The sequence below is a fragment of the Zootoca vivipara genome, chromosome 16, assembly GCF_965207765.1.
Source record: "Zootoca vivipara chromosome 16, rZooViv2.hap1.1, whole genome shotgun sequence".
Lineage (NCBI taxonomy): Eukaryota > Metazoa > Chordata > Lepidosauria > Squamata > Lacertidae > Zootoca > Zootoca vivipara.
This window is the reverse complement of record NC_142599.1, coordinates 32,884,684-32,900,396: the sequence shown is the minus strand read 5'-3', so window position 1 is coordinate 32,900,396 and position 15,713 is coordinate 32,884,684. Positions and strand designations below refer to the sequence as shown.

At 51.7% G+C, this 15,713-nt stretch overlaps 1 protein-coding gene across 1 annotated transcript in view; it reads left to right on the top strand.

Annotated features, from left to right (window-relative positions):
* The first annotated feature begins 1,912 nt into the window (after positions 1 to 1,912).
* Positions 1,913 to 15,713, top strand: part of HCN3 (hyperpolarization activated cyclic nucleotide gated potassium channel 3) — a 28,236-nt gene continuing 14,435 nt past the window's right edge. Inside the window, exons 1-2 of the mRNA XM_035098554.3 lie at positions 1,913 to 2,494; positions 14,704 to 15,133. Coding sequence (XP_034954445.3) covers positions 2,031 to 2,494; positions 14,704 to 15,133 — 894 coding nt within the window. The 5' untranslated portion in view covers positions 1,913 to 2,030. The remainder of the gene's footprint in view (positions 2,495 to 14,703; positions 15,134 to 15,713) is intronic.

Genomic DNA, 15,713 nt, shown 5'->3' with positions numbered 1-15,713 from the left:
AGTGACTGGGACATGGGTTCCAGGCCCCACATGGCAGTGAAGCTCATTGGGTGACATTCAGCCAACCACTACCTAACCTACCTCATAGGGTTGTTGTTGTGGGGATTAATTGGGGAGGGGTAGAAAAATGTATGGTGTTGGAGGAGACTCTTGAGAGTCCCATGGACTGCAAGAAGATCAAACCTATCCATTCTGAAGGAAATCAGCCCTGAGCGCTCACTGGAAGGACAGATCGTGAAGCTGCGGCTCCAATACTTTGGCCACCTCATGAGAAGAGAAGAATCCTTGGAAAAGACCCTGATGTTGGGAAAGATTGAGGGCACTAGGAGAAGGGGACGACAGAGAACGAGATGGTTGGACAGTGTTCTCGAAGCTACGAACATGAGTCTGACCAAACTGCAGGAGGCAGTGGAAGACAGGAGTGCCTGGCGTGCTATGGTCCATGGGGTCACGAAGAGTCGGACACGACTAAACAACTAAACAACAATAGAAAAATGTTGGACACCTTGCGCTCCTTTGAAAGAAAAAGTTGGGCTACAAATATGATTAATTAATTGACTGATTAATTAATAAAAAATGGGTGAATTAATTCATATTCACTCCTTGAAGTGAATAGGCAAAACTAACTTTGGGTCATTCGTTCCAACGGGTTTACTCTGAGCAGAATTCCACTACTACAGTATTGTTATTCATTTTAAATAATTTTTATTAAATGTGTATACGGCCCTATACCCGTAGATCTCAGAGCAGTTCACAACATAAGATTACAATATGAAAATTATTTACAATATTAAATGTTTCGGTCACTTTCTTGGGGGCCACAGGAATCCAATGCAACTTACATGATTTAAGCAAGCAAACAAACACAGGGTGCCAACTTGAATAAAATATGGGGGGCATGTAAGCATCGCCCCACATAATCAATCACAACACACACACCATTTTGAATGCCAGTGGTCATCAACTAGGGGGAGGGGTGTCTCGGCCCCCTCAAATATTTTATTAAGGGGCTGAAAAGACCTCGGCCCCTAGGACTTGGCTCCTATGAAATTCATACATTTAAACCCGCATATAAAAAAGCAAGTCTCTTTAAAGAAAAACCCACTAGATTGCTTCTTCTTTTGTGTCTCATCTTACTCGGTGCACTTGCCATTTTCTATTTTTTTAAAAAAAAAAATTCAATGGAGAAGAAAAAGAAGAAAAACTAGATTAAGACAACCCGCCCACGCAAAAAAAAAAAAAGTTATAGATAATTAAGATAATCAAGCCTCAGAGAGAATGACAGCGGTCACCACGACCATTACCATCGCCATGGCAGCAGTGCAATTTACCTCCCCAGGTAAACAGGCGTCATTAACCCACAGAGGAGATTCCCTTCCTCCGCCCATCTCCAAGGGGTGGGCACATCGAGGCTCGTGCCTTTCCGGCCCCCACCCTCGGCACCGCCCCAGCCGGCGGCGATCTGCCGGCCGCCGCTAGATGGCACCTTCCCCTCGCCGAGCTAACACCCCTCCGGCTGCCCGCTCCTTAGGGCCGCCCCTGCGCGCGGCGGCGCCCACTGGGTTTGTTGCGCGCGGTGCCGGTGCCGCCGCCGCCGCTGCCGCCAATTCCCTGTCCGCTCCTACGAGGATGGCTCCTCCGGCTCGCCCTCTCCGACAGCCCGGCTGACGACCCTCCACTTCCTTCTCCTCCTCCGCCGCTTCCTTAGCGCTCGCTCGCGCGCGCGCAACAGGCTTTTCGGCACCGGCGGTCCCCTCGCCCGTCCGGGGGAGGCCATGCGAGGCACCCCCTCGGTCCTTGGACCCAGCTGAGGCTGCTCGACGCCAGCCTCGCCCTTGATGCGCGCCCCGGGCATCCCCGGCCTGCCTGCCACCTCTCCGAGCGCCCCACCCAACCGCCCGCCCGTCCAGGCTGTGCGCGCCCTCCTCTCCGCTGGAGCCGGGCCGGGCGAGGGGATGCGCCCGCGGAGAGAGGGCAGCGGGGCCGCCCGGGCAAGGGCATCTGAAGGAAAGGCGCCCGCCTAAGGGACGATGACGACGACGAGCGCCATGGACGCCGCCGAGCCCCAGGAGGGGGCGCGCCGGCCGCTCCAGGGGCCCCCTGACCCTCGCCATAAGGCGCCGCTGCCGCCCGTGATGGACGGGGAGGCCGCGGGGAAGCCCCCGGGTGTAGCCAGGTCGGGCTGCCAGCCCCCCGACGGCAGGTCGGAGCCCCCTACCCGGAAAGGCTCGGCGGCCCCCAGCAAAGCGGAGATGGCGCCGGCCACTGTGGCCGAGCAGATCGTGGCCGCCGACATCGCGTCCGCGGCTGCCGCCACCGCGAGCCCCGACGGCCCCGAGGGCACCTTCGTGCAGCGGCAGCTGGGGGCCATGCTCCAGCCGGCCGTCAACAAGTTCTCGCTCCGCATGTTCGGCAGTCACAAGGCGGTGGAGATCGAGCAGCAGAGGGTCAAGTCCGTCGGGTACTGGATCATCCATCCCTACAGCGATTTCAGGTAAGCGCGGGGTAGGGGGTGGGTTCCGGGCACCCCCACCCCAGGGGCCCACTTCTCAACGGGGGTGGAGGTGGGTGCGCCCAGGAAGAAGGACCCACCAACCACGTCGCGGGAAATCAGAGCGCGGCGCTCTCTCCAAGGTGCTGAATCTCTCTCGCTTGGAAGTGGCACTCTCGCCCAGGCCGGGCTCACTGTCTGAACGGCCAGACGGCGGTGGTTTGCTTTGGACTGTCCTCGGGGCGGGGGCTTTTCCGAGCGGCTCTTAAAATAAAGCGCTGGGCGCATTCATGGCGTCATCGGCCTCTTCCACAACATTACCCTTACCAACTTCTCTTTAGCACCCCCCCTCCTTGCAAGGCGAAAAGGGGGCGGGGGAAGATGAGAGAGACATATACTGTATTCTTGAAGCAATAGGGCCAGCCACGCTTCCCAGGCCTATTTGGGCCACGTCTTCCCGTTGTTTACTTATTCATTTATTCGTTCTATTTATATCTCCTGCCATTCAGTTTACAGTAAAACTCCCAGGACAGATTCCGAATTATCCCCACTATTAAAAAGGTGGGAGGAGCGAAGGGGGGCGGGGGGGGAGTGAGTCATCCCTTATCCACCAGACCAGGTGCTCTCATTTCACATCCTGCCTGCAGGAAAGCAAAGGTCTTAAATTCCTCCTTGACCGGTCTGTGTGTGCCACCTGGGCCTTGCCATTGCCATGCGTCTGGATTAACCAATCTGTGTTGGCCCTTGGTAACACAAATAAGGACCACAGCTCTTGTTGTGGATGTAAATTGAAGGTTAAGGGGAGCCCTCAAACAGAGGCTGTAGTTCTGTGGTCAGAGCCTTGCCTGCAAAAGGCAGCATATCCAGGTAGTCCTGTCTGAAATCTTGGAGAGGCACTGCCAGTCAGTGTACACAGCACTGAGGTACATGGACCAATGGTCTGACTCAGTGTAAGGCACATTCCTATGTCCTCCTGCCTGTCTGTCATGGGTCCCTAGGCAGAGGAATCCTTCAGGGGGAAGGATCATAGCTCAGTGGTAAAACACATCCTTTAAGGATAATAATTTTATTATCTGTACCCTGCCCATCTGACTGGGTCACCCCAGCCACTCTGGGCAGCTTCCAGTATATACAAAAACATAAGAAAGCATTAAACATTGAAAACTTCCCTATATAGGGCTGCCTATAGAAGTCTTATAAAGGTTGAATAGTTACTTATATTCTTGACATCTGACAGGAGAGCGTTATACACAGGGTGGGTGCCACTACGGAAAAGGCCCTCTGCCTGGTTACCTGTAACTTTACTTCTCACAGTGCGGACACTGTCAGAAGATGCTCAGAGCTAGAGCTCAGTGTTCAAGCTGAACAATGCGGGTGAAGACCCTCCTTCAGGTATATGGGGCTGAGGCTGTTTGGCATCCTTGGCATGCCAAAGGTCCCAAGTTAAGACGACAACAACAACAACAACAACTTGTACCCCGTCCATCTGACTTGGTTTCCCCAGCCACTCTGGGCAGCTTCCAACAGATTATAAACAACACATAATACACCAGGCATTGAAAGTTTCCCAATACAGGGCTATCTTCGGATGTCTGCAGAAGGTCATATACCGTATTGGCCCGAATATAAGCCACACCCATAAATAAGCCACACCTTTAAAATTCAAGGCGGGGGGGGGGTTAAAAAAGACAATACCCAGATGTAAGCCGCTCCCTTAAAATTCCTCAGGCACTCACACCTGTTCCGTTTTACCGTATGTCTCTTTCAGCAGTGGTATTGTAGAAGCCATTTTTGTAAGGTTGTGAATTTAAGCTGCACTTTAACTTTTCACTGTTGGAATTTGGGGGGAAATTGAGGGTTATATTCAGGCCAATACGGTAGTTGTTTATCTCCTTGACACCTGATGGGAGGCTGTTCCCCAGAAGGCCCTCTCCCTGCTTCCCTGTAACTTCACTTCTCTCAGTGAGGGAATCTCCAGAAGGCCCTCGGAGTGGGACCTCAGTGTCCAGGCTGGACGATGGGGGTGGAGACGATCCTTCAGGTATCTTAGAGAATAGCTACTAGTTAGTACTGATAGCATGGAGCTAGATAGATCAACAATCTGACTTGTTATAAGGCAGGCATCACCAAACTGCGGCCCTCCAGATGTTTTGGCCTACAACTCCCATGATCCCTAGCTAACAGGACCAGTGGTCAGGGATGATGGGAATTGTAGTCCAAAACATCTGGAGGGCCGAAGTTTGAGGATGCCTGTTATAAGGCATCTTCCTCTTTTTAAAGGGGTTGCAGGACTGTCCTAGAAGAGCCTAGGCCAGGTGTGGAAAACCTCGGGCTCAGGAGTCAAATGCGGCCCTCCAGGCCTCTCTATGCTGCCCCCAGAACCTCTCCCTAAGCCATGCCTCTCAGCTATCCTGTCAAACACTCTCCTCAAATATTTTGGCCTGGCTGGGTTGAACCTTGAATTAGGCTAGTGCTTCTTGCTTGCATGGGTGGATGTTGGAGGAGAGAAAGAAAAAAGTGTGTGTGTGTGCATGTGTGTGCGCGCATGCAGAAGCTTCTGACCTCTGAGTGGCTGGACTGCCACGTATTGTACAAAAGCCAATTGCCATATCCATTGCCCTACCCACTTTTGTCCCAGGCCACGCCTACCTCCCACCTCCATGCTCTCTCTGTATCCCCAAGCCACACCCCTCTTCCTAGGCCACGCCTCTCAGTAGCCCTGCTTCATATACCCCTCAAGTGCCTTTGCCTGGCATGTAGCCCCCCCCCCCGGAAACTTTACTATGAGCCAATATGGCACCCTTGCCTAGGAAAATGTTCCCCTATCCCAGGCTTAGACTGCTGAAAAAAACGAGCTGATAGCTAGAAGCACAGTGTTTATGTGAGGATGGAGAGAGGACTATTGTGAAGTGACTAATATCTTTGTAATTCACTTACATTTTGTGGCTGAGTGCCAGGCTCTTTTCTCCTGGCCAGAACATGCCATCTCCTTTTAACCTCCCAGAAGGTTAGAGCCGGTTGTGGCTGAGGCCCCTTTCAGCTGGTGGGATGGAAGGCAGGGAGCTGAACAGTAGGTGGCGCCAGAGCCGACGGCAGGCAGAGGAGTCGGCTAATTCTAGATTCTAGTTTTGTCCCACCCTCCTCCTCCTCTTCCCCCTTACAAGGGGCAACACTGAGACTAAGGAGGTGGAGGAATCTGACAGGCAGGGCCACCCCCATGGACTGGATGTAGGTAAGGGGGCCACAGGTGGGGCAATGGCTGAGGGCAGACTGAGCTTGGTGGGGCACTGCCCCATTTGCCCTCATGGACCAGCCTCCCTTTTCTGGACTGGGACCAGGTTCAAATGCCTGCTTAACTTGTGATGCCCATCAGGTGGCGTCAGGCCAATCACGATCTCTCAGTTTGGCCTACCTCACAGGGTTACTGTGAAGGTGAAACAAGGGGGTGTCCTGCTGGCTACTATGAGCTCTTAGAGCAGAGTTTCCCAAACTTGGGTCTCCAGCTGTTTTTTGGACTACAGTTCCCATCATCCCTGATGACTGGTCTTGCTAGCCAGGGCTGATGGGAGTTGTAATCCAAAATCAGCTGTAGACCCAAGTTTGGGAAACCCTGTCTTAGAGGAAGGTTGTAAAGTGTTTTAAAAATAATTATCAAACTTTACATGTAGGTAGGGGAACCTGTTGCGTTCAAGACATTGCTGGACTCCAACTCCCATGTGCCCCAGCCAACATGTCCAATGGCCATGGGTGATAGGAGTTGTAATCCAGCAACATATGGAGGGCCACAAGTTCTGCACCTAGGAGGTACGAGGTAACATGGAGAGTGCCCAGCAAATGAACAGTCAAGGAGGATGCTCTGGAGCAGGCACCCCCAAACTTCGCCCTCCAGATGTTTTGGACTACATTTCCCATCTTCCCCGACCACTAGTCCTGTTAGCTAGGGATCATGGGAGTTGTAGGCCAGAACATCTGGAGGGCCACAGTTTGGGGATGCCTGCTCTGGAGGGATAGCCCTGTAGTAGAGCACTCTCTGAGGCATGTAGATAGCCTCAGATTCAATCCCTAGCATCTCCTGTAGGGCTGGGGATGTTCTCTGTCTAAAACCCCGGAGAACTGCTGCCAGTCAGTTCTGGGAGACTGGGGAGGGAGGGGAGCTGCCCTTTGCAGGAAGAGGAGACTCCCTGGCTTCTTCAGCAGCCTATCTGATCTCTGCCTCTTGGCCTCCCTCCTCTCCAGCCTCCGCTTCTGCCTCTAGTTCTGAACTGCTCTCTGATACAGACTCTTTCTGCTCACTAAGCCCTGTTACCTCTTCAGTTTCAGACACCTCCTGCTCCCAGTCCTCTCCTTCTGACTACTCATCACCATCCCGCCACCAACCCCCTGGCTCTGAGCCTTCTTCCCCTGGGGGTTCCCTTGGGGGCTCCGCAGCTGGTGCCTCCAGCCAGTCCATGACACCCAGAAGGGAATATGACCCTCCAGGTGAAAAAGGTCCCCTACCCCTGCTAAAGGCACAGGGATGATTCTCTACGGGTACCTCTAGCTCACCAGCTGTCTTTGGACTACAGCTTCCATTATCCCTGATCCTAGGCTGCACTGGCTGGGGCTGATGGGAATTTGAGTCCAACCATTTCTGGAGAGCCACAGGCTTCCCCACCCCTGAGCTACAGAAGAGAGGCTTGGTCAGCAATGGAGTGGAAGGTGAAAATCTCTTTCAAAGTTTGACTCCAAAAGCCTGAGGGCTAGAATGTTGGTGGTTTAAAAACAGGAAGGCGATGCAATTGTCGGGCTGCCAGGTTTTGCACCAGAATGATTGCCCATCTTGTGTTTGCATAACAAATCTGTGGCCATGTGGAAATACATGCAGCCTGCTTCCCTTGGTCTCATCGCCGCTCTCTGTATTCCGACAGCTTGAAGATTTCCGTATTTGGCACACCCTGAGCAACAGATGTGTTCACATGTCAATAGAGATCAGGACCCAATTCACGCACACAGCAATTTCTCACAAACCAGAGTCAACACGAATTGCCTTTTGGGGCAAAATAGTTTGGGGGGGGGGAGATGAAAAAGAAGAATCAAGCAAGTTTTTTATATAGAATCATAGAATCAAAGAGTTGGAAGAGACTACAAGGGCCATCCAGTCCAACCCCCTGCCAAGCAGGAAACACCATCAAAGCATTCTTGACATATGCCTGTCAAGCCTCTGCTTAAAGACCTCCAACGAAGGAGACTCCACTACACTCCTTGGCAGCAAATTCCACTGTTGAATAGCTCTTACTGTCAGGAAGTTCTTCCTAATGTTTAGGTGGAATCTTCTTTCTTGTAGTTTGAATCCATTGCTCCGTGTCCACTTCTCTGGAGCAGCAGAGAACAACCTTTCTCCCTCCTCTATATGACATCCTTTTATATATTTGAACATGGCTATCATATCACCCCTTAACCTTCTCTTCCCCATGCTAAACATACCCAGCTCCCTAACCATGAGCAGCAGATAAGGCTGTTCTTGGGTACCACTCATAGTTAGCACAAGTCCCAGCTCAGATTACCTTGGCTTAGGGCTCAGTGCAACACAGTAGTAAAAAGGACTGGACAGGAGCAAAGCAGCAGGCATGGTAAGCCATTGGATTTAAGATGCTGCACAAACCAGGTCCCTAAATGGCATAGCTGCCAAGTTTCGGATTTGAAAATAAGGGATCAGCACCCTCACCTGTCCTGGGGACAGCCTACGATTCTCAGGGACAGTCCACACCGTGGGGCGCGGTAATCCCCCCAGGCTACAAATTAATTTACACCAGGCTACGCACCATCATCTTTCCACACCTTCAGAATGGACACCAGTCCCATCCATCTCCCCATCCCCCCTCCTCTGCCCCCCCCTTTTCTTCCCAATGTCTCCGAAACTGATTTGTTAAAATGTTAGAGGGGGAAAATATGAGAGAGACGTTGTACACACCTCTGTAATATAGCAAAGGTGGATATTAATACATAGCCAGTGGTCAGAGATGATGGGAGCCACAGCTTCCCCACTTCATGTCCCACCCTATTAGGGATCACATCCTGTATTAAATGCACTTGCAGAGGTGTAAAGCAGGGTTGAGGAGCCCATGGCTTTCCAGATGTTGTTGGACCCCAACTCCCGCCTGCACAGCCAATGGTCCTGAATGATGGGAGTTGGGAGTCCAGCAGTATATGGAAGGCTACAGCTTTCCCAGCCTTGCTTTAGCACCAAGGAATTCCAGATCAGGAATCCTGGGGGTAAATGAGCGAATCAAAAGCAGTTCAAGGTATGCAAACAGGTATGCAAACCTATTACTTTTTTGGTGTGTGCATAATATATTAAGCTTGACGTACAGTAGAGGGATTAGGGTGCATTTGCAGAGGGCGTTCAAGCCTTGCTGGAGTAAGTCTTTATGGATTCCTTCTCCCTGAAGTGCTAGCTTTCTATGGACAGGCGTGCATGCAGGTTTTATTTTTGTTTTGCTTTTAATGTGGGGATTGGGGACACTGTCAATTCCATGATCTCCCCTCTACCTGCAATCTGAAAAGCATAATTCCTCTCTCTCATCTATCTAGATTAGAGGTTGCCCCTATTTCGAAGAGACCCATAAATGAACTTAAGCTATTCAATAGGTCTCCACTGAGCACTTAGTTGGACACAATCCCGGCTACTGGCTTATTGAGCTTTCATAAGCAGCTTCCAATATGTCTCCATCTCCCAGCATATTCCAGCCCCCATGATGACTAGGAACCTGCTTTTAAGTTGCAGGACCCTTGGTACTCACACAGTCTTGGTTTCCTTTCTTGAACGGCTAATATGCAGGATGCTTACAGACCTGCCGGTGGCTGGCTATATACCCCGGCACTGTCTTGGAGCAGCACCTAATTTTATGTGAATTGCTAGCCTGTCCTCTGTGGATTTGTGTGGATTAACCTGTCCAGGTTCAGACATAACGAGTAACTGTCTCAGAACATAGGAATCTGCCTTCAACTGAATCAGACCATTGGTCCTTCTAGATCAGGCATCCCCAAACTTCGGCCCTCCAGATGTTTTGGACTACAATTCCCATCATCCCTGACCACTGATCCTGTTAGCTAGGGATCATGGGAGTTGTAAGCCAAAACATCTGGAGGGCCGCAGTTTGGGGATGCCTGTTCTAGATCAGCATTGTCTACACGGACTGGCAGCAGCTCTGCTCAGGATTGCAGGCTGGGTTCTCTCCCAGCCCTACCTGGAGACGCTACTGGGATTGGAGCCTGGGACCTTCTGCATGCAAAGCAGGTGCTTGACCGCTGAGCCACGGTCCTTCCTGATGAATCTGCACCAAATAGTCAGTCTCCTATCTGAGCAACGTAAGCCCAGGGTACCAGTAAGAGACACTTGCCTCCCTGGCATCTGGCACAGCAGGAACCTGGGAATTGCCAAAAGGGAACTGGGGATTTAGTTGGCACAGAGAAGGGAATCCCACAGCAGCAGTCTCAGCCTGCCAGCTAAGGGAAATGCTGTAAAAGGGAACCAGCGACAAAAGTCACCTGAGCGGAAAATCCTAGGGCCTGTGAAAATGAGCTCACTCTTCACCAGAAGGCTGGGGATGGCTTCCAATCTGCAAGGACTATTCCCAGCATTTCCCTAGTTCTCTTCCTTGGTTCACTCACCTCAGCTCAACTGCAGACGACTCAAAGTGACCTTCGGGTCACCTTGGAACTTTTGGGTGGATACATCCATCTCTCTAATGCCAATGTTCCAGTGCTGAGTGCAGTTCCTTATATTTGCCAGAAGGTCGCAACGGAACGGGGTGACTGGGGCCTTGAAGAGCTTTACTCTAGAGTCTAGACAGCACCATTTTGTTGCATTGTGTAATATTTAAAAGGAAATCTAAACCACTTCCCCCGTTAATAGCCAAACAATTTCCATTGTGACCAGGGCGCTTTTATATATTTCAGCCAGAGCTCAGCTCTGGCAGCTCTCAGGTGGGTGCCATTGCCATTCTAAGAGAACAAGGGAGAAGTTCAAGGTGAGCCCCAGTACCTCTTTTTCTAGGAAAAATTGCACTGATTGTGACCAAAAATAACTCACTTTCACTTACTTACTTACACACACACACACACACACACACACACTTTTCTGCTCATTATTTTTATAAGGCAACTTTCTGGCTGCACAATCTTGGGGTTGTTTTTCAGTGTGGATTTCTACCCTCTCAGAATAAGTCAGGGATGTCCTAAGATGGTGAAAAAGACTCTCTGCTTTTAACAGGAGATTTTTCAACAGGAGAAACTTCTTCCAACACTGCACCCCTCCTTGCTGGGAAACGCTTCCCCCGAGGGTTTATGGGAATCGGAAAATATTAAGGGAAATTTCCTCTTTTATCAGTTTCTAAATCAGATCAGGTCTTGTCTCACCCACTAGGAGAACCTTGATGTTATAAGAGCAATGGGCAGAAACGCTTGGCTTGGCTCCCATAATCCTTTGCTCGCTCCGCTCAGCATACAGAGGAATTCTCATTGTCTCCAGGCCTTGTTCATTGATCTTCAACAGATGGTATGTTACAGGGCAAAGGCTTTTGACCTTCTCCTTAGGATGAAACATGAAATAGGATTAGGCGTTGTTGATCGCATAATGATCTTTGGTCAATAAACACATGGCTTCTCTATGTATTAATTCTTTGAGCCCTTACGAAAAACAAAAAGCCAACTGGCAGATGGAGAATGTAATTCACAAAGAAAGCTCCCCTGAATAAATGGATGTGAATGACAAGCCTTTCTTTCTTTTTATTTCTGTGATCTATAGGCTGATGGATTGATTTGCGGTTTTGAGCAGTGAAGGTACAGGGAAAGGCTATCCCTTTGATTCCCCTCGGCACACCCATCCCGTCCAAACCTTGTGACTCAAAAGAGATAGAGTTAAGAAAGAAGAGGATAAGACTGGAGAAAAAATATGTCGAGAGCAGGGACACCAGGGCCCTGCAAATTCAGCTTCAGTGCTTGGGCAGAGCATCAAAAACCTATGAAACATCTATAAGGTTAAATAGGGTACCTTTTGACTACGTCCAGAGTGCATTTGCCACTCCACTGCATAATCACTACCTCCTGCCATCCCAACCTGGGGAGAGGGAGCACGCTCTCTCACAGAAAAGGAATCGGAGCTTAGAAATGACCTGCAACAAAAGGGAGGGAGTGCTCCTGTTCAGGGTTTTAGCTAGCCAAAACGTGGGTGGCGCTGTGGGTTAAACCACAGAGCCTAGGGCTTGCTGATCAGAAGGTTGGCGGTTTGAATCCCCGCGACGGGGTGAGCTCCCGTTGCTCGGTCCCAGCTCCTGCCAACCTAACAGTTCGAAAGCACGACAAAGTGCAAGTAGATAAATAGGTAGGAAGGCAGCAGGAAGGTACAGTAAATGGTGTTTCCGTGTGCTGCTCTGGTTCACCAGAAGCAGCTTTGTCATGACCTGGAAGCTGTACGCCGGCTCCCTCGGCCAATAACGCGAGATGAGCACCGCAACCCCAGAGTCGGTCACGACTGGACCTAATGGTCAGGGGTCCCTTTACCTTTACCCTTTCCCACATGCTCCGTTCCTTTCTCCCTCCTGCTTTCCTGTGGTAGAGTCCACAATTTGTGACCACTGAGCATGCTCAGTCCACATTTGGGCAGATTTGAGTCCCCTCCTCTTTTAGGCTCCCCCCCTTTATTGGAGGGTCCTTCTGTAAACCTTGGGGTTCCCCCAGACCTGTTAATACCCCTCCCTTGTGCCTGGAGGGTAGCTTATCGGAACTACATAGAAATAAAGTGAATTTGTACCTGCTGTTATTGCTGTTCTTTGTGCTGGTCCCTCGGGTAACCCAAGAGATGAAGTCAAAGTCTGGTCCGTGGTTTGTAGGTTCATGGTTGAGAAAGTCCAAAGTAGCCAGAGCTGGGTGCAGGGCAAGGCGTCAGGTGAGGACAGGAACAGGTTCATAGGTCAGAAATGTAGGCAGGAAAGCTGGGCAGGACGAGAGCAGGGTCTAGCAACCAACAATGTTGCTCCCACAACCCAGGGTGGGGTTTAGCTGCCTTTTATCTAGAGCGGGGTAACGGACGGCCCCGATCCCCTGGCGACTCACTTCCTTGCCTCGCCTGGAGGCGAGCACTCCTCCTGCGAGTACTCAGGTCTCTTCTTCTATCAGCCCCGAGTCTCTGCAGCTCGGGAGACGCCAGTGGGTTACTGGACCCAGGAGCCGCCTCAGCCCCAGCCGGCAGTGGACCAGCTGCCGGTGACGACCCGGCTGATGGCAACGAGGTATCCCAAAGCAGGCTCAGGCCCCAGACTTGGCTCAGCTGATGCTTGTTGCAGAGGAGGCTGAGCAGACTGAGGCTCCTCAGAACCAGGCCCCAAACTAGGTTCAGCCGATGTCCCAGGAATAGAGTCCAGTGCAGGCTGCGATTCCTCTGGCTCTGAGTCTGAGCCCAAGTCCCAGGCTATCACACCATTACTTCGGTACTACTAATACCAGTGGGGTTTTTGGGGGGAAGAAAAATAGGTGCCAGTAAACACCATGCCCTCCCTCACCTGTGCCACTGCCCCTGCTTGCCTGCTCTCCCCCGCATCCAGGGGCATAGCAAGGCGCCGCGACACCCGGGGCGGCAAATTGCCATGCACCTGAGGGGTGCGGCATCGCTACGTAACGACGCAGGGATATCGCAACCCCCCTGCAAATTCAAAACGGAGCCTGGACACTCCGTTTAGGCTCCGTTTAGAAGTCGCGGGGTGTGTGTGATCCCCTCTATGTTGTACGCATGCGCAGCATCCCGCTGCACATGCGTGCTAGGTAGAGGGGGGTCGCCCCCCATGACTTCTAAACGGAGCATCCAGGCTCAGGCGCTGATCGCGGGGCAGGGGCGCGGCCCTGAGTGCCACCCGCACGGCGCCCAATCACTCAGCCAGCACACCTGCAGCTTCTCCCCCCTCGAGGCTGCCGTGCAGAGGTGAGGGGAGGGGGCGCAGCCCTGAGTGACACCCCCTCCGGGGCGGTGCCCGGGGCGGACTGCCCCCACCCCCGCTTGCTCCGCCCCTGCCCGCATCTTTGCCACTTCCTCCACCACCACTTCCTGCAACTGCAGGGACAGCCTCCTGGAGGGCTTTAATAACAACCGTTATGATCATCAAAGCGCCTTCCAGGAAGGTGCCCACCAATCGTAAATAGGGCGCGCCAGTGCAGAGGCAGTATAGAAATGAAACGAGTAACAACGATAAATTGCAGTGTTAAAAAAAAGGGAGGGCACCGAGAAATTCCATTGTGGTGGCTGTAAAGGTAGGCAATCAGCTTATCCATGTACGCATACCCTCCAACATTTATCCGATGAAAATAGGTACGTCCAGTGCTATTTTTCTAGAAAAAGAGGTGCTGGAACTCACTACGAACACCTCCCTCGTTCTCTTAGAATGGCAATAGTGCCATGGGTGTAGTCAAGAGGGGGCAGGTGCCCCCCAAGCAATAAAAATCGATAAAAAGACAAAACTAACTGAGGTTCTGCCCCCCCCCCCCGCACCGGCAACAAAAGCCTGCCCTCCAACAAAATCCTGGCTACGCCCATGAATAGCGCCCTCCTGAGAAGCACTGGAACTGAGTTCTGGCAAGTACTGGCTGAAAAAAAAGCTCCGGGGACACCCTATTCCATACCCTCCACCATTTATCCGATGAAAATAGGGACATCCTACCATCCTCTCCAACATTCCTCCAATTAAAATAGGGACGTCCAAAGGAAAAGCGGGGCATTCCAGGATTAAGTCATGAACCAGGACAGCTTCAGTAAATCTGGGACTGTCCCTGGAAAATAGGGACTCTTGGACAGCCAGTGTGGTGTAGTGGTTAAGAGCGGTAGACTCGTAATCTGGGGAGCTGGGTTCGCGTCTCCGCTCCTCCACATGCAGCTGCCGGGTGACCTTGGGCTAGTCACACTTCTCTGAAGTCTCTCAGCCCCACTCACCTCACAGAGTGTTTGTTGTGGGGGAGGAAGGGAAAGGAGAATGTTAGCCGCTTTGAGACTCCTTCGGGTAGTGATAAAGCGGGATATCAAATCCAAACTACTCTTCTTCTTCTTCTTCTTCTTCTTCTTCTTCTTCTTCTTCTTCTTCTTCTTCTTCTTCTTCTTCTTCTTCTTCGTACTTTACCCAAAACCCTCAAGAAAATTCCTTTCCCTCCTTGCCGTGACGAAGGTGCGCTTGCTTCTACTCCCTTTGCAGGTTTTACTGGGACTTGATTATGTTGCTCCTCATGGTTGGCAACCTCATCATCTTGCCCGTGGGAATCACGTTTTTCAAGGACGAGAACACCCCTCCGTGGATCGTCTTCAACGTCCTCTCGGACACCTTCTTCCTGGCCGACCTGGTCCTGAACTTCCGCACGGGCATCGTGGTGGAAGACAACACCGAGATCATCCTGGACCCTCACACCATCAAGATGAAGTACCTGAAGACCTGGTTCCTGGTGGACTTTGTCTCCTCCATCCCCGTCGACTACATCTTCCTCATCGTGGACCTGGAGACCCAGGTGGACTCCGACGTCTACAAGACGGCCAGGGCGCTGCGCATCGTCCGCTTCACCAAGATCCTCAGCCTCCTGCGCCTCCTGCGCCTCTCCCGCCTCATCCGTTACATCCACCAGTGGGAGGAGGTGAGTCAGCATCAGGACCACTGCACCATGTGACTCCAGCCAAGGTAGATGCAAAAGTACGGTGGCCCACCAGGTTGGGCTTCTTGATAGGCCTCCCACTTTACCAGCAACCCATGGCCTTCCGGGCTGCCTTCGGTTTCATGTGCTGGTGACCAATTAGTTTCCGTGCCCAATTCAAAGTATTGGTTTTGACCTATAAAGCCTTAAATGGCGCAATACGTCAAGGACCGCCTCTTTCCGTATGAACCTACCCAGACCCTGAGATCATCTTCTGAGGCTCTCCTTTGTGTGCCTCCTCCTCCTCCAGAGGTCCAGAGGGTGACAACACAAGAACAGGCCTTCTCTGCAGTGGCTCCCCATCTGTGGAATGCTCTCCCCAGGGAAGTTTGCCTGGCCCCTTCATTACACACCTGTAGGTGCCAGGCAAAAATGTTCCTTTTTAACCAGGCCTTTGGTTGATCTGTTTGACATCCTATACCCTTTCAAAATGTGGCTGTTTTCGTGTGTGTGTGTGTGTGTGTGTGTGTGTGTGTGTGTGTTATTGGGTTGTTGTTTTTATTCTGATTATATATGTTGTGAT